The following is an 18,589-nucleotide window of genomic DNA, read 5'->3' as shown; positions in this document are numbered from 1 at the left end:
TGCACAAAGTGGTCAAGAGGTACAAAGCATGCTCAGTCATAAACACCCCCGAAACACAGTGAAAGACACTAAGTGGCTCTGCAATTGTTCAATTTGAAACTGGACAATAAACTATGCTGCCTATTACTGGATAAATTTAAGCTGGACAGTGTGAGGAGTAGAATTAAGGAACGTGAAACCAACAACTGCTTTATAGTTTGTTACAGAACATCAAAAGGTGCTGTCCAAAGAAAATAATGAACAGTGACATAATACTTTCATGAATAAAACAAAATCTGTTTCAAATTTAGCTAGTGATGCTTTGCCACAGTGAACAAAAGGTGCACATCCTAACGCAGTATTTGTTGTAGCAAAGCAAATGCGATTGTGAGCAGTCCAACCAGCAGCAGAAAGTCAGAACATGTGTCTTTTCTTCTATACACTATGGCGATCAATGCACAAAAAATGTGTTTTGGGTGCTTGTGCCAGGTATGAAGAAAAGAAAGAGCCTTTTGCAACAAAGGTTTGGTAATTTTGCTGCGCCAAATGAAGTCCTGGCAAAACAGCTAACTATAGCACATCAAGTTCTTAGCGTTATTCATATACTGCATAACCAAGCATACTACAATGAACACCATTAAGTATGAACCACTAAGCAATTGCAGTTAATAGGTCATCTGGTGCTCCAAAAAGTAAACATTCACTGAATATTTGGGAAGCTGAAAGCAAAATTTTTTAGATGAGCAGCTGCATGTTAATTTGCTTATATACAGCAGAAAATATAATGGAAAGAAAGTACAACGGAATGTTGTAATTAATTCCATTTACAAGTATGCTGAAAATTGGCAACTAATCATAGAACAACTCAAGGATCAGCACAATGAACGTCATGAGAATATCAACAAATGTAATGCATGACTGCATGCATCGAATTATTGACTGAACCGAATGTTCAAAATGCAGATGAGGTAAGGCAGTGAAACATTAGCAGTGGAGCTTGACAAGGTTCTTAAAAGGCCCATGTTATTAATTCTTCAGTTGCACTGTAAAAAAATCAGTCCAGAATTGTACACAAGCCCTCCCTGACCCCCCTCACGCCCTGGCTATTCTAGTCCATGAAGCAACAGTGAGCTCCATTAAAAGCTTACAGAAGTATACAGAAATTTAGAGAATTCTGCATGCATCCCAAGAAACAATGCCTTTACACTTAGGCCGACTCCGAGCTACCACAGCAATATTATGGCGTGCATAAAAGGAAACTAATTTTAGAAAATTAACTTCAAAGATATTTTGCCATGCACAAAATTTTATTCAATATAGCATCCCTCAGCATAGTGCCACTGCTGCCAGAAGTTATGCATACATTCTAGCTCCTGCAGAAGTTTTGAAATGGGATTTCCTTCAGAGCGCTTGTTGTGGCAACTTGCACATTTTCAGGTCTGATAATGGTCTGCTTTTTTGAAGTTGGATTTTAGAGCTGGGGAAAGATTAAAAAGTTACCCAAAGCCTGTAGGTAGGGTGGTTTGAAAGGGTGTTACTATGGCTTGCTCTGCCCGAAACTGCACTCCGTATCACTGAACAAAGCATTGAATTTCGACCCACGATGCAACACACAAACATCTGTCCATTTTGCAAGCAATCTGCACTCTGTAAAGGCTCAGAGGAAACTGAGCAGCGTTGCTCTCTCAAACTGACAAGCCTGAAGGCTTGCCACTTTCTGAATGATGTGCATATGCTTGGACAAAACTAATGGTTATGACTGCCTCTTGAAAGCGATGCTTTATTTTATTTTTCTATTGCATGCATCAGAAATCAGGGTTCTCTGTTTCCAACCTGACGTCGAAATTCTGGGCTTTTCCAATCCGACAAATCGAATTCGGGGGTTTTACGTCCCGAAACCGCGATACGATTATGAGGCACGCCGTGGTGGGGGACTGCAAAATACTTTGGACCACCTGGAGTTCTTTAACGTGCACCCATTGCACGGTACACGGTCGTTTTTGCATTTCGTCTACGTCGAAATGCGGCCAGGATTCGATCCCGCGACCTCGTGCTTAGCAGTGCAACGCCAAAGCCACCGAGCAACCACGGCGGGTATAAAAGTTCTTAACCAATTCTTTTGGTCTGCGTTCTTTTCGTTCAGCATGCTTTCTCCCGACCAGACGGCTTGTTCATGGACAGAACGCGAGTCAAAGGGCACTGTATGTTTGTCCAAAGATTATATGTATATCTTTAGATAATCACCCTCGAGTGCTGTCGAAAACCTTACGGAAAAAAACAGCTCAGTCTAACGAAACCAACTGACTATGCTGAATAATTAGGGGCTCGAAACCTAAAAATATCTTTAAAATTATTTTACCTAAACCATCAAAACATTATCGAGTGACCTACCAAAACGCTTAGATGCAGGAGTATTTTCTTATGTCACTTCGATGCTCATGATCAAACGGTAAATGTATAGGGAATGAATGGGTCACTCTATGCATCTCACTTTTTTTTTCTTTTTCAATTTCGTTAGGCTCGTTTACGTGACTTACCTCTAGATGCAGTTTGTTTTGGACCTGTTGCCTATCGGTCCAATTATTGTACACACATTTTTGATGTTGAACTTAAAAGAAGCTAAAGGGATGAGTGATTGAAGCTGGCCCAGCACTTCATCTTTCGGATACGGAAATTAAAACCGGGGCGACTAGAACGCCGACCGATGAAGTGCGTCTCGTTTTGTGAGCTTTCCGTGTTGCTCTAGCGCAGCACTGCCCGCTCGCTTTACTTCTGCAAAATTTAAATAACGCCTACGACGAGGTCATTTCGTTTACCAGTGCGGAAATGGAAGAACATGACGGAGAGCTCCTTTCAGCTCGTGGAGCTTGCACTCCAGCAAGCTGGGTTCCAATAACGGCCTACCTGTTTGCCCGTAGACGGCGTCGACTTGAGGCAAGGAACTCGAAGGCCCATGCGCCGCAGTTCGTTGGCAGCCAGCTGCCTTTCGGAATCGGCGGTGTCCGGGACGGACATCTTCGTCTTCAAACGTGTGTTGCGGCTCTTCGAACTGCGTTTAATAACCGGCCCGAAAAATCCGCCCCTGAAGTCACTCTGGCAGCGCACAACCAGCACAACGGGCGTGCGTCCCCCCCAAGATTTTCAAGTTTCGTGCCAAACCGGAAGTCAAGCCGAGGTTCTGCTCAAACTTGCAACGGCTTTTGCGCCTGTGCTGCCATCACCCGTGTGGCCAGGTGGATTGTGCTGTAAAGCTATAAAAGCAACAAAACGTAACATTTTTCCTGTTGTTTGCCATTAAAGAAGCAAAGAACAAATTTTGAAGTACGGTGATTAGTTTGTAACATATTATTAACAAACATTTACACAAGTGCTTACAGCGCCAGAAGACATAATGCGGTGTTCTCACTTATAAGCATCCCAAACAAGAACTGTCACATTTTTGTACAAGTAAAAAAAAAAACGGACTGTAGAATTTGTGGCTTTAGTTGCATTTATTACATTTGTTTGGAAAGGCGTTGTTTATTTGTGTATGAATACGGCGGTGCTGAAGCTGCTGTTTACCATTTTTACGTAAAGTTTCGCTTTTATTTCAGCATTTTGCAGCGAACTCGCTAACCCACTATACGCTGTGTACGCTACATACCATTGTCCGCCCGCCGCACATGCGAGGTGATGTCATCCGGCCTGACGCGATCGGTGGCAAAGGAGCGTCGGTGCGCTGGCGTTGGGCGGTCGTCAATCCGCGTCATGTGAGGGCTGCTGCCGTCGCAAGATCTCAGCGTGGCTCAGCTGTTTCCGAAGGCGGCGGCGGCAATGACGTGCACGTGAGGCTAACCGGAAAGGCAGGGCGAGATGCGCGAAGCCGGCTGCGTCGGGTGTCCGCCGCTGAACGTCGTCGGCACCGTGGCCCGCGCGTTCGGCGCGCTCTTCTTCGCCTGCGTCTTCCAGCAGCAGCTCATGGCTTCGCTCTACATCGCCGCGCTCTTCGTGGCGCTCGCCTGCTACGCCATCCACCGAGCAGCTCTACCGCGCGTCGACGACGCGCTCGCCGCCGAGGTGATTCTCGGAGTCGAACGCGGCGCTGGCGACGCCGACGCCCCGCTGCCGCCCGTGTTCGCGCACCGCGGCGGCGGCCACGACGCGCCCGAGAACACCCTGGCAGCCATCCGGGAGGCGAAGCGCAACAACGCCTCGGGGATCGAGTTCGACCTCTCCTTCACGCTTGACAGCGTCGCCGTCCTGTTCCACGACGAGACCCTCGAGCGCACCACGAACGGCGAGGGGCCGCTCGCTGCCATAACCTTCGAGGCCCTGCGCCGACTCGACGCGGCCGCCAAGCACCCCTTCGCCGAGCGCTTCGTGGACGAACGCGTGCCGACGCTCGAAGAAGGCGTCGAGGAGTGCCTCCGCCTCGGCCTGCGGCTCATCCTGGACGTGAAGGAGCACGACCACCGAGCCGTCGCCCTCGTCGACGAGCTGTTTCGCCGGCGGCCCGAGCTCTATCGGCGGGCGCTCGTCGCCTCCTTCTACCCGCAGTTCATCTACGCGCTCCGGCGCCAGAACCCGGGCATCGTGACGGCGCTCACTTGGCGACAGGGGTTCGTGGCGTACGACGACATCGAGAACCTGCGCCCGCGCTTCAAGTCGTACACCAAGCACCTCCTGGCGCGGGTCGGCGACTGGCTGCTGGACCGGGCCCTTCACGGCGGCCTGCTGTCGTACCTGACCGGAGCCTCGGCCGTTCTCATCTGCAAGAACGTGCTGAGCGCCGAGTACGTTCGGTCGTGGCGCGACCAGGGTATGCACCTGCTCGCGTGGACGCCCAATCACCCGGCCGAGAAGGACTTCCTTCGCAAGGTTCTTCGGGTGCCCATCATCACCGACACTTTGCGCCACGCCTAGACGTGCCCGACGCTTTTAACTCCCTTTCCGACGCACATAATTAATCTCTTTTCTTGGATAGTCTTTTTCACAAATTGCTGGTGCATGCGCTCGTAATGTCAGACAAGCGAATAAGATTGTTGCATGACTGGGCTTGCGAATTAGTGCGAAACTTCCTGCATGTGCTTTAAGGGCCGCTCCATTTAACATGCCTATAAGCCTACAGTGACCCTTCGTGGCGCTCTTTTTTACGTACTTTGCAAGATTGCGATCTTTTTCCGCCTCTTAGAAGCGATACCATGTGAATGACGGATGCAATACATAACAATCCTGTAGTAGATTCTTAACCCTTTGCGACACGCATTAGGATATAGTCATCAGAAAATTTTGAAACTGCCTGTGTGCACTCTTGATGAACAATATTTCAGTAGAAAACCATAAACAAGCCGGTACCTTAGGTACTTAATAAATTAGGTCGCGTCCTCATATGTACACACTGTGACTCAATACAACTAAGTCAGCAAAAGTCAACCGAAGGCTTTATTGCATGAAAATATTGCAGGTAGAGCGATAAAAAATTCCTCTTTGGTCATCAGCTGATCAGCCTTCTTGCTTACTTGGTGCGATATTCATAAAAACAGTCATTAGTGGCAGACAGGCACAAGAACACTTCGCACTTCCTGCACCGAACTCGTGATTTGGAATTGCATCCAGGCTTCCGGCAACGCTGTGGGAATCGTGCATCCACGTGCTGAGGCCAGTGCGCTTTACCATCCAAACGAACAGTGTTTGTAAGGAGGGGTCCACTATTATGAGGTGCTTTTGATACCCTCTGTAAGCTTTCCGCACTTGGTCGCCCTCGCTTCTTCTCCAAAGGTTTCTCGGAAACAAGCAGGCTCATGGCAGTATCGGTTTGAAACTGTAGCATGTCCATCGTGTTCTTTCGGACAAGGCCTTCAGCAGAAGCATCTCTTAAATACTGCAACCATGAGTTTGCAAGCGCAAATGAGGTGAGGTGTGAAATTACCCTTACAGGCCATTTTTTTGTCTTTGCTCTGATGTGATAGAGCGACATGATAAAATCCAACTTATCAACCCCACCCATGTGGCGATGGCGATTATACTCTAGTATAGCCTGTGGGCATTCTACCTCGATGCGCTCCTTTTTCGAGGAGCTCCACCTGCTCACAGCCCTAGCTTCACCAGTGGAAACCTGTGTTGAGGCCACCGTGACCAGATTGTTGTCCTTCCATCGCACAAGGGCAACGTCTCCTTCCTCTGTCACCTTGACATCGGTGCTCCCACGCTCCTCCTTTCGCATTTCTTTTTCGCCCTTCAGCTTACAACCCAGCAGCCTGTTGCACCTGATCGTACCCGTGGCAAGGATTCCAATACCTTTTAGCTCCCTCAGAAGCAGCACGGACGTGAAGTAATTGTCAAAGAACAATTTCAGGTTGCGGTGCTGTGGGAATGACTCCACAAGTCTCATTACCACACAGCCCCCTAGACCAAGGTAGGAGAACTCCCGGTCTACTCCTGTGCCTTTGCCCTGATAGAGTTCAAAATCATGCGCCAGACCATCGGTGCTGCATCGCACAAAGATCTTCACACCAACAGGGTTTGGCTTACTTTTCACCACCTGTTTTGCTGGGACCCTTCCTGTAAATGCCACCATCTGCTCATCAATGCAGTTATGTTCAAGCTCTTCAAGCTGAAGGCACCGGGACCTAATGACATCGAGGAGCGGCCTCACCTTCCAGAACTTGTCCACACTGGATGCATCCCTTGGCTCATTCTGGTCAGTTATGTGCAATGCGCTTCGCAATTTAAAAAATCTGTTTACCGCCATTGCATCTGCAATTGCAGAAATTCGGGTACCGCTTTGCCAATACATGCGGACACGTGGGAATTTCAGGACACCCATGTAAATGAGAATTCCAAAAAACACTTTCATCTCTTGCACGGAGCACGAAAGTTCGTTTCCTGTGTTCTGCAAGGCATAAATATTTGTGTACTTCGTGAAGTCCTCGAACACTTCATCGGTGAAATACTTCATGAAATACTTTAGCGGTTCTTCTGGCGTTGATCCGCCAAGCGGGTGGTAGGTGCAGCGCGTGTCCACTGGATCGAAAGGTTTGGAGAGCCACTTGACATGCTTCACTTTTTTCGCAGGCATCTCATCACTGTCACTGAGATCACCCTCGTCGTCTGCAGGATGCATTTTAGGGTCATGCTCCTCATTCGATGCAGTTACCTGCAAACGTAAAGGCAAAATGATGCAACTGCTAACAAGAAATTTCGCTATTTGCCACTTACCGCTTGAGCTGCCTGTACATCGGCGACTTCATCGTCAGAAAGATCGGCGTCTGACACATCTCCATTCATGATGGCGTCAAAAAGCTGGTCTACTGACGAGTTCGGAGTCTTGCGTCTTGTTCTCGCATGAGTCTGGATGCCTATAAAAGGAAAAAAAGGCTCAGTAAAGCAGAAAAGCGACATTCGCCGCAGTTACAGCAGGATGAACCGGCGGCCGCCTAAACGGTGCATTTGTGACACGTTGTGTACAAATAGACACGCCATCGTAAACATGACCACCGTTTCCTAACCAGTAGTACAATAAAAAATAATTCCGTATTATTCTTATCTATAGCACTTAGTTATCAGGTCCACAGCTTTAGTTCCAGCTTAATCAACGTTTTAAATAGGCAGAAAAGATAAAGCCAAGAGCACCTACTTGACGCGCCGTAGAACGTCGAGGCGTCCATCTTGTTTTCTTGTTTTGGTAATGCATTTGGCGCGGCAATCACGAGATGGCAGCACCGTCCGGTAGAGCGGTAAATTCGAATGCGGCTCCAATGGCCCAAGTGTTGATGACGACGATAGAAGCTCGCAAAAAAGCTCGTGAAAATCGCGTGTACAATTGTACACGCCGTGTCGCAAAGGGTTATTGAAGCTTCATATGCATGTTTTGATAAATGTATAACTCATAATAATGCAATGCTAAAAATGATACTTAACATTGTGAAAGCAAGCAACTGAGGGAACAAGAGGATTACGAATTCACTTTTTCATGTTTTCGACATCTCGATTTATGCTGTGTGACATTTTTTTGCGTGAGGGTAAAACTCCCGGTACACGAGTGGATCTCGAGTTTTCAATCAATAACTCTGTGCACTGTGAGTGGAAAGATCACCTTTGCTTACTAGTTGTGGTAAACAAGCTTTAACAATTTATGAAATTGTCAGTAGTGTTGCACAAACATGTATGTAGTGAATTTTGTTTTATCCTGCCAAGATTGTGTCATTATGCCACAATGTTTACAAACATTACGATTGACTTAGAACAAATCTGATATGTGACTGCGTTTTGGTTTATAGAACACAATCTGCCATTCGTGCTTTCTGGTTCCTATTGAGAATGGCATTTTAATTACACCTTGCATGTTAATGCATAATTGACACTAACTTGAACTTACTTAACTTAAAGCAGCGTAGCTTAGTAGCTTTGGAGTTATAAGTAACTTCTTGCGCAATCTTGCAGCTTCTTATGCAGCTTGTGTTGCTCACGTTGCAGCCAACTTAGTCCTGGCTGACATTTTTCTGCACCGGTGATCTCTGCAGAGCGTTCTGCACTTTCACAGATAAAAGTGGGGGGCCCTCACCAGTGAGTACCAAAGTCCTTGATAGGCGGGGGTACCTAGAAGCTGCTGGAGTACTCTCCTTGACACATGCATGCTCTGTAATTCACTGAACAAGCCCTTAGGAAATGCCAGATTATTTCCTTTCTGCATCGGCATGCGCACTTCCACATTGTTTTAGGTTCCGAGTTGGGAGTTTGATGCCACGAGAGAACATGCAAACCATCTTTCTCTCATCTGGGGCAAGCTCAAACACTGCAGCAGGGGTGCACATGTGAGCTAATTAGTGACTCAGCTTAATGGAAAAAGAAATAGTGCAAACGCAGCACGACAACGGCTTAAAGATGGGACACGGCACTGACTACCAAACTGTTGCTTTATTGTGCCAACCGCAGGTACTTGTATAGTTGGTAGCCAATGCTTTGTACTGTGTTTTAGCTGACAACCCATGCTCGCGTTTGTTCACCACAAATGGTGCGCTGGCTTCAGCTGGAGATAGCCCTAGATTTTTTTTAAAAAATTTAATTGTGTGTTTTTATGTGCCAAGACCACTTTCTGATTATGAGGCATGCCGTAGTGGGGGACTCCGGAAATTTAGACCACCTGGTGTACACAGGTGTCAGTACACAGGTGTTTGCGCATTTCGCCCCCATCGAAATGCAGCCCCCGTGGCCGGGATTCGATCCCGCGACCTCGTGCTTCGCAGCCTAACACCATAGCCACTAAGCAACCGTGGCAGGTAGCCCAATATTTGTTCACAGGAGATCTGTAATAGGTACTTTGATCTGAAACTAGCAAAACAGTTTAACAATGCCATTTGATTTGCTCAAGAAACATTATAGCTTTTATTATTCCTGCCAACCATTGCCAAACTAGGCCACGGTATGTTTTGAAATGAAGTATTACCTACCTTTCAAACGGGAAAAAAAGGTGGGAACATTAGGCTGCAGGTCTACTGAAAAAGCATCGTATTTGTAGGCATGTGAAAGTACAAGAACTGCTCGAGGTTCAGTCTGTTCTTAAAAAGAAGCAATTGCAGATCCAGACAGAGGGGTGCATCTGCTACTGGAAAGGAGCTCACTTCCACAAACACCGTTCTTTTCATCTGTACTATCGTGGAATCATCCATACCAGCTTTTATGGAGAGCATAATATAGTGCCTTTGTCCCTTCAACAGTCGTCTAGGTATGCAGAAAGGTTCTGCACATATCTCGCAGATTTAGTATGGTTAAATACAGCCATCAGCTGAGCAAATAAAAAGAATGAATTTTTTTTAAGATTTTCGTTACTTGCTCAGGCAAACACTTCGCTACAACCCCACCAGCAGAGCATGTCAAGCACAATTATAGAGCTAACTGTTTTACATATACTGTGTGCTTGCAATATACCCAGCTGTTTGGGAGACTTTAGCGTGGACAGTGTAACAATTTGGTTGCAACACTACGGCTTCTTGCACTTCATCAATGGTGCAAGCAGTGCTTTGCAGCTGCCAGTCAAGAATTCTGGATCATATAAAAGGAATGGAATCATGTTAAAGTAATCCTTACATTATGGTGGTCTTGCGTTTCACATTAGTGCTAAAAGCAACAATCCTGCTGGCATTTCTAGAAACGACAGAGATGTCTATCATCGTGAGCTGTTTTTAGTAGAATATGTGTGCGATAGCAGTTTCACAGAACACATCCCATGAAAGTGTCTAAGCTGATTTCTGTAGATTTTAGTAGACTTTTCTATTTTTTTTTTCTTTAGTTGCACATAATGCTGAGGTTCAAAAATTGCGTCTGGAATTGTAGAACACAGTGAGTGAAGGGCTTAAAAGTCTGTTTCAAGGTGCACTTAATGTGCAAGGCTAAGACAGTGCTTTTAAGCGGCATGTTCCTCGAACACGAAAGAAGGAACAGTTGCCTTCTGGGTACCCCCTCGCAGTCTTTCATGTGGAACTTTCAGTATGCATATCAGTGTGGCCTCCAATCATCAGTGGTTGTTTTGGGCAGCTTGTGCTTCCATGAAGCAATAATCATTTTGTTTTTCACCCAGTCTGAATGTTTTTTTTTAATGGTTGTCAGTGTCGAATTGTGCAGCTGCATACAAACATATTTTTTTTTGCTGTCACATGGATGTGTTTCATCATTGTGACATTTATTTTGTACATCTGTCAGTGTGATCCACTGATATTTGTGTTCTTGTTTAACTGTTGCAGTTCTCCCACCTGGAGCATTGAGTAAATAAATGACCAAAGTGTGGTGTCACTCGAAGCATCCCTTCGATGTCTTGCAAATTGTGAAGCTTTTCTGTTTTCAAAATAAAAAAAATCTCTTCGTGAAGTTCAGTTTATTCTGAAAGCTAGCAGTTGCTAAGGAATTTGACCAGGCCTTCATATCTCGGTTGAGTAAGTTAAATTACCTCCTCTGGCAGTAGTTGCCCCAGTCTGTGTGAAATTTTTACTTTAAATTTATGGTCAATTGAAGACCAAGAAGAAATGTAAATGAGTCTGCTTAAGTACCTCTAGCTATGGGGACAACCCGCCGTGGTTGCTCAGTGGCTATGGTGTTGGGCTGCTGAGCACGAGGTCGCGGGATCGAATCCCGGCCACGGCGGCCGCATTTCGATGGGGGCGAAATGCGAAAACACCCGTGTGCTTAGATTTAGGTGCACGTTAAAGAACCCCAGGTGGTCAAAATTTCCGGAGTCCTCCACTACGGCGTGCCTCATAATCAGAAAGTGGTTTTGGCACGTAAAACCCCAAATATTATTATTATTAGCTATGGGGACAGAGATAGTAGCAAAGCAACTACTTATAGCAAAAAGGCGACCAAATTCAATGTTTTACAGGCAATGAAAGAAGACTTCATTGTCAAGAGTGTGAAGAAAGTTAAAATGAAAGATCTTTCCAAAGGGGACCTCAATTTTTTTTTTTTTTGCGACCTCATTATGATGCAATTGTGAGCCCTCAAGAGAAGCTTAGCTGCTGAACAATGTAAAACAAGGCTTGGCACAAAACCTGAATGCACTGTCTGAGCAAAAGCAGTAGAACTATACAGTCATCAAAAATAGAGGACCCGCGATTGAATGGCCGTTGTTGCTGGCCAAGTCTCGCAGCAGGGGTGGACAAAAGGAAAGTTTCTGACGAATCGTCTAGCAGGCTAGTTAAGATTCGCCAATTTGCTCTTTAATTAACGTTACGCCGTCAGCGTCGAACGTATTGCCGGAAAGGGAAACTCGTCTGGCAATGCCAATTACGCTGTCCGCATTATTGTAACTATGAAGGAGCATGACTTGCGGCATATGCAGCGCTGATGAGAAAAAATTAGCGCGTCAAGAGAAAAAAAAATACAATGCGCACGGGAAGGGAAGAAAAGGACAAGCGCTTCTTGCCTTTCTCCCCTTCCTGTGTGCGTTTTCTTTATTTTTTTTTCGCGCTAGTTTTTCTCATCAGCAACGCAAGACTGACCAGCCCAACGATCAATTCTTTTTGGCTTATGACGCCATCCTCTTTCTGCTTTCTCTTGGGGAACCATAGTTATAATCGAAACGTATTTATTAAAGGATGTAAATGGGCGGGCACGCGGCGCGCAAAGTCCTAGGAACAGCAGGCCGTACGGACGTGGCTTGGTTCTGATAGGTTTGAATGCCGCCGGCCTCTGGAGTGTCCACCGTTTTTATCTGGTCACATGTGATTTCAACTCTACACCCTCAAATTTGAACTTAGCATTTTCTGGCTTATCTTTTCCCCGGACAATAGTAGCAGTGGCGTAACTAGGGGATGGTACACCGGGCACGTGCTCTCCCCCCCCCCTCCCTAAATTTTTGTGTTAGCATGCGGCTTTCCGAGCCCCCGTCCCTCTTAGCTTGCGTGGTGCTTCCTCCGGAAAAAATATTCCTGGGTCTGAATCATAGTTATCTATAATTAACGATGCGCACCCGGTACTTCCAAGTCCCGAACTCATCACCAGCGTGAAGTAGCGTTCTTGACAGAAAGGAACGAGCGCAGAGATTTCAAAAGAGGAAGCGCGTGCAAGACAGGTGATATTTATTGTTAGTGGGTGCGATACACCCTAAAGGGTGCACATTTTTTTTTTTTGTGAAGAACACCTGATGAATATGGAAGAAAGTAAATGGGCTGGGAGAGTGTTCAGGTATCTGTACAGGAACAACATTGAAACACAGTGGAGGAAAAGAACTAGGAAGCTTACCAGCAAGTCTGCGGCCTGTAGGGTGGGCAACACAGCAACAAAGACGGTCAAGCGGAAAGTCAGAGAGGCTGAAATAATCCCTGGGTGGCGGCAATGGAAAGGAAACCTGCCATGAGTAACTACTTAAGAGGAAAAAACGAAATCAGGAAAGAAACAATTTATGATAACTCAAAGGGAAGCTCATTACTTTTCGAAGCGAGATAGGGATGCCTTAGAACACGCACCTATAAAGCGGGATATAAGAAGGAACACGAAGCATGTGCTTGCTGCGGTAAAGCTAGGAACTATGGAGCATGTTTTATTAGAATGTGAAGACGCCTACCCAGCGGGCGATTTAGGCACTACTGGCCTCCTTGAAGCCCTTGGGTTCAGCGGGAGCAGTGGAAAAGTAAACATGTCCGCAATAGGCATTAGTAAGCGGCGATTGGAGGATTGGTAGACGAAAAGTAGCGAAACGACAAAAAACGGAGACGTACAAAAGCACAGTTAGCAATAGGGGATCAGAAATTTTGGGTGTGGGAGTTTATAGTGTTTATTTTTTATTGTTTAACTTAGGTGGGACATTAGGCAGTATAACAGCAAGAGCTTGGTGGCGCAACCCACCGCCCCGTTGCAAAGGGGACGCTCATAACATCCATCCATCCATCAATCCGAGCCTGAAACAGAGGATAATGGCGGCGAGGAGTTACGGAGTCGCCATCTATCGGAAGCGCCCCGCTGTCGTAGTATGAGGGATCACGTGGCGCGCTCCTCATAGGTTTTGCTGTCAGCGCTCACTGAAAACACCACGCGCGAGCTCTCCCGGACATTTCTGTAAGTACTTTAGAAACGAGAGAAGTTTTTTACTGTCTAAATAATAATCTTGGGCAAACTGAAAGCACACAATCGTTTACAGACGCTATCTCTTTACCAAATACGTACAGTGAACGCCACTGCGCGCGGTCGCCGCGATGAAGTCTCCCGAACCAGCTTCTTGCGTGAAAGGTAGGTAAACGCTGAGAGCAAATTATGTGAAATATGTTCTTATAGTGTTTGTATAATTAAATGGAGCGTAATAGAACGAAGCCTCAATGCAGCGATCTCGCAGATTCGCAGCGACCGACTGCGTGTCTGCATGCTTGTCCACGCACTGTTTCGCTTTCTCCACGCGCGCGTTTTCGCACCGTGCAATGAGCTTTAGGCCACAGAATATGAGCATTTGACAGTATACAAGCAACCATTGATGCGTGGGCGCTATCAGAGCTGTTCAAAAATAATTTCATTGTAGAGACTTCGACGCCTACAGGGACTGTGACGTGCCGTCGCGACGATTCAATATTTTTTCCTTCTAAATTCTTGGACGTTTCCATATTATTTCTCGAGTTGCGTCGCACTGTATGTTTATCGGTGTTCTCAGCGTGCGATTCCCGCTGCTTCTTTTCTGTAATCCAGTACATTAATTCATAACACGTACAAACATGACCATATGCCACGCCTTTTTTTAATGTGCGTCTTACCGCTTCCTTTCCACTCCAGTGAACTTACCAGTATCTATAGCATTGACAAGTTCATAGACCAAACCGTCACGACATTAGTCGGGCGGCGGACTCGGGCGAGCGTCTCAGTGCGCGTTTTCGGACATCGCAGACCTAGCGCCGTAGCAGAAATCTTCCTCGCGTCTGTGCTTGCTGCATACCCGAGTTGTAGCCGATGACTGTTTGTCGGTTTTATGTTTCGCGAGCCAAGCTTCACCCAGCTTCTTGTCCTGCGGCTACGTGTGAATAAGGCTGACACCGGGCTCCGTTGCGTGCGTCCGCACCTGCGGCACCGAGCAGTAGCCTACCATGTTGCGCGCCTTCAAAGGCAGCCACCACCCATAGTAGTGCTTTCAAGCGTTGTAAAGGAGACACTCGAAGGGGGAAAATTTCGCCACTAAATGAGGACCGCAGCGTACGAGGGAATTTATACTCGTTTTCAGCTCGCTTCGGCGCTCCCGAAGCAGCCGACGCGGCCGCTATGTCCACGTGATCCCTCCTAGCACGTCACGCCGACGGTGGCGCCAGCCTTTCCAGTGGTGGAGCTCGAGGCCAAAACTAGGAGGAGTGAAGGCGGAGGAGGAGAGTGTCGCTACTTTACGAAGTTTAAGGGGCTTTAAATTGCGCGCCTCTCTCTCTCTATCTCTCTTTAGCGCATGCGCATGGGTTTCGGAGGGGTTTTCGGCGTGCAGGTGGCCGAAAACGAAAGACGGACGGACGGACAAATCGGCTAGCCATATACGGCTTCGCTGCAAAACGGTACAAATACTTGGCGACCGTCACTTTTAGTTTACTGCAACAGCTCTCCTGATGTCACGCGTTTTGACAGTTTCTGCTCGTGTTAGTTAACAGCTTATCACTAAACAATGTATAATTGCTTTCTCAACGAAGCAATGGCTCTATCTAGGGAAAGAGAGGGAAACAACTTTATTCCTGCCATAGGTTCATATTCACAGTGGTTCTTAGCACAGGGCTTGAGTGGCCGCGCCAGTGTTCGAGAATACGCTGTTTTCCACCGAGCAACACGCATTATTACCCTCAGACTTCGAGAACCTAGAAACGTGCGTACGGAGTGCCGGAAACAACCGTTTCCCGGGCTCGTTCTGTTGGGACCTGCTCAAGCGGAAAGTGAATCAGAATGCGCACTGTTAAGTCGACGAAGCCCCAACCGAGTGTAGCGAAAACATTAAGCGCTACTGTCTGCGCGGTGCACGCACGAAGACAAGTCAAGCGCACAGTTTTTATGCTCGCATCAAGTACCGAACGACGCGCTTAGCTCACGCAGTGACGCACGTTTGTACGCTGGCCGTCATTATACTTGCAGAGCACACGACAGGAGCCTCGCAGGAAGTCAAGGCTCGGAGCGCGGGCATGTCCACCTGAATCCGCCTGTTGAATTGGAAGCCCCATTACGTAAAATTCTCTGATGCGAAGCCAGATATGGGAGTGAACTGCACGAAGCTGCCGTCGCATTATATCCCTGTATATTGTCCATAGTATATATAATATATCCCTATATCTTATCTTATCCTGACTGGCGCTGTGCGAAACTTCCGATTGTAGGCATAGTCACTTCAGCAGCAGAGGCTAGGCCAGCTTCATTTTTCGTCACAGGAGGGTGGCACCGGGGGCCGCGCTCATCAGTGTAGCGTGTGTAATCAGCTAAATTCAACAAATAATTATCGGTTGACATGGGTCGTTTTTAAAATTTCGAAACACAAAACTACTTCTGTGACTTTCTTTTGTGACAGTTTTCTTCAACTTTCCAATATAAACGTGTGCCGTAAAGATTATTTGTAACTATGAAGTTAATTATTGTAATTATTTTATTTATTCAATTGATTGTTTCGGGTTTTCTTGCCAATGATGTCCGCCTAGGCACATAATTAATGTGTAGTAACGTGACTCCAGTAACCTTAGTGGGATTTTTTTCTGAAAAAAGTGTTTGAATTAAAAACACAAAAAAGCACGCGCTGTGGAGCGTGTGTAATCTCTCTGTCGCGCTATCGAACGAGTCAACCAGGTTCAAAAATGACGCTTCGCTTAGTGAAAGTAGAAAAAAGTAATGGAAGACTGGTGGAACTAGAAAAACGTGATGTCACGCACAGATTTATTTTTTTGCGCACTGCGACGCCCAGGTAACCTACAACTTCCTCGCGAGAGGATTGAATTCATCACAGTCGACTGAACCACTTGGTAATGGTGTCCCCATGGGCTCTAGATGAGGCATAATTGAAACACAGAAAGTTCACGTGTTTAGACGTAGTGAATGCATTGTCCGTGATTACAAGCGCTCGAGAATACATGCGTAATAAATCCTTCTCGGTCGGGTGGTCGGATGATCAGGCATCACATGGAGTTCCTGTTTGTGCCATGGTCGTACGTACTCAGAACTGAGCCCATAGTTCACCAGCGGTCATATGACCCGCTGCGTCGTTTGAACCACCCACTCAAACGCTCTTCTCATTCAGAGGACATCACATTTCTTTGCTTTTGAGTCAAATGCACTGTAAAATAGTTTACACCCTAAGTGAAAAGGGTGTAAATGTGTCTATAACTGACACCCTAAGGGTGTTATCTATATGACGGACACCCTAAGGGTGTGAGTTATAGACGCATTTACACCATTTTTCACTTTTTAGGGTGTAAATTATTTTACAGTGTGTCACTGCGTATACCTTGACATGTTTTACTTGTCTACTTGGCTGATAAGAGATGAGGAGCACGCAGAAGTGGAGACGGTTTCTGTGGAGCCGAGCAAGCGCAAAGGAGATAACCGGATGGGGAGAGTGGTGCAGGCGCATCGATTGTCCCGCTTCCTCTTGCTCGCGGTAACTGAAGAAGAGTTGGCAGAGCGATGCCTTATGCGTGGCCAAAGGGCTCGAAAATGTTGTACTGCCACGCTAAAATGTTTATTATACACAAACAAAACTATTCCCCCCGGTAACTCCCAGTAGTCATTGCCTGATTTATCGGTGGCTGACATCTTCTATTCCTTTCGGAAATGGGCATTCTCCGGCTATTCCGAAAGAAACTCAGTTTTGTTCGGCGTTATGATCCATATTTTATGCGTACACGTCAGTTTGGCGGGGTGAGCTTTCGTGGTGTTCTGACGTCGCGTGACAGACAGGCGATGTGGGCCACAGTCCGAATGCGTTTTGACCAATCGTGGAGGGCTGATTGCAGAAATGTAGTAGAAACAGTTTGGAATAGCTTTACGGTTTGACGACCCAGGAGTGCAGGCAGACACAGGTCAACTGAGACATTATGGCTCATTGGAGGTTCAGCTTTAGTATACCATCGGAACCTTTCCACATATATCAGTCCAGTATAGGGACACATGGGAGAACTTCCGTTCTTCGCATTCCGGTAGATTATCTCGTCTGCAAGCTCGTCGTCAATACCATAGGAGTATAGAGTTGTAGAAGAATGCAGTTGGCCAGCTGCGGAAATTAAACCGCCAGATTCTACTGCCGCGAAAATGCCGCCTCCGAGGTCTGCAACAACCACGCCTGGCAGTTTCGTTGTGTTTTATGTACTGTCATAGCTGTATGAGATACAAAGATTAGGTGACTTCCTTAACCACTGTAGTAATTTAAGCTAAAGCGTGCCTAATTACCAATAGTAATAATCTATGACTAACACATGAAACATATATGCGCAACCGAATGAAATTCACCGAGCACTAAATTCTTCTAACCAAAAAGCATTATTGTTGTGCTCTATATTCTACTATATATATTATGATGCGACTGTGTCGCTGAGCGCAAGATATGTTTCAAAACGGCATCCTTCTGTTGCCTGTGTGATAAGCAATAAAATAAATAGCTTTCTTGCCAGTTGCGCAGTCACTGAATCATGCAGTAAGCGGTGCGTGCGCCAGGTTGCATCACACATTACAGATTTGCATAGTAACGCAACATTAAAGCGCACCTCACCAGGTCCTGCCGGAAATTTTGGTCGCGCACTACTAGCGTTTGCATATATCTCCGTCCGCGGAGTGTTTTACCTCATGAATATGTAAATGAGATTTAGTAGCAACCAAGGCAAAAGCAAGTGAAACATTGCAAGCTGATGATGAGAGGAAGCGAGCTACCTTCCCCGCAGCAAAGGCGCCCCTCTCGTGGCCTCAAAAAAATGCTTTTAGGCCACGAAGCTTAGCCGCCTCCTTTTAAAAGCCTTATGTGCCTCCATGCAGCAAAAAAATATGGCGGGCGGTGTTATCATCCGATGGTACCGAAACCCACGTGACCAAGTGATGACGTCACGTTGCCGGCGCTGGATCTGCTGCGACTCGCACTGCGAAGTCCCAAGCCACGGCATCGGTCGGACGCCATGGCCCACGCCCAAAACAACTGACCTGTCCGACTCTCAAAATTGGATGA

The 18,589-nt window shown here is 46.6% G+C and overlaps 2 protein-coding genes across 5 annotated transcripts in view; one reads left to right on the top strand and one right to left on the bottom strand.

Annotated features, from left to right (window-relative positions):
* The window catches only part of LOC135899201 (rho GTPase-activating protein 11A-like), a 55,478-nt gene extending 52,268 nt beyond the window's left edge, over positions 1-3,210 (bottom strand). The window contains exon 1 of one of the 4 annotated variants that reach the window (XM_065428466.2): positions 2,884-3,210. In XM_065428466.2, coding sequence (XP_065284538.1) covers positions 2,884-2,994 — 111 coding nt within the window. In that variant the 5' untranslated portion in view covers positions 2,995-3,210. The remainder of the gene's footprint in view (positions 1-2,883) is intronic. The other 3 variants (XM_065428460.2, XM_065428485.2, XM_065428475.2) reach the window with 3 other exon arrangements.
* Positions 3,211-3,531: 321 nt separating this feature from the next.
* LOC135899234 (glycerophosphodiester phosphodiesterase 1-like) lies at positions 3,532-9,006 on the top strand. Its single transcript, XM_065428507.2, has one exon. The coding sequence runs from the start codon at positions 3,832-3,834 to the stop codon at positions 4,879-4,881; it is 1,050 nt and encodes a 349-aa protein (XP_065284579.1). The 5' UTR covers positions 3,532-3,831; the 3' UTR covers positions 4,882-9,006.
* Positions 9,007-18,589: the final 9,583 nt, after the last annotated feature.

The sequence above is a fragment of the Dermacentor albipictus genome, chromosome 10 (assembly GCF_038994185.2).
Source record: "Dermacentor albipictus isolate Rhodes 1998 colony chromosome 10, USDA_Dalb.pri_finalv2, whole genome shotgun sequence".
Lineage (NCBI taxonomy): Eukaryota > Metazoa > Arthropoda > Arachnida > Ixodida > Ixodidae > Dermacentor > Dermacentor albipictus.
Note: the sequence above shows the minus strand (reverse complement) of the source record. Positions and strands in the feature narration are given on the sequence as shown.

Bases quoted from the DNA above. Each gene is read 5' to 3' on its own strand.
- LOC135899234 (XM_065428507.2), top strand. From the start codon at position 3,832: ATGCGCGAAGCCGGCTGCGTCGGGTGTCCGCCGCTGAACGTCGTCGGC.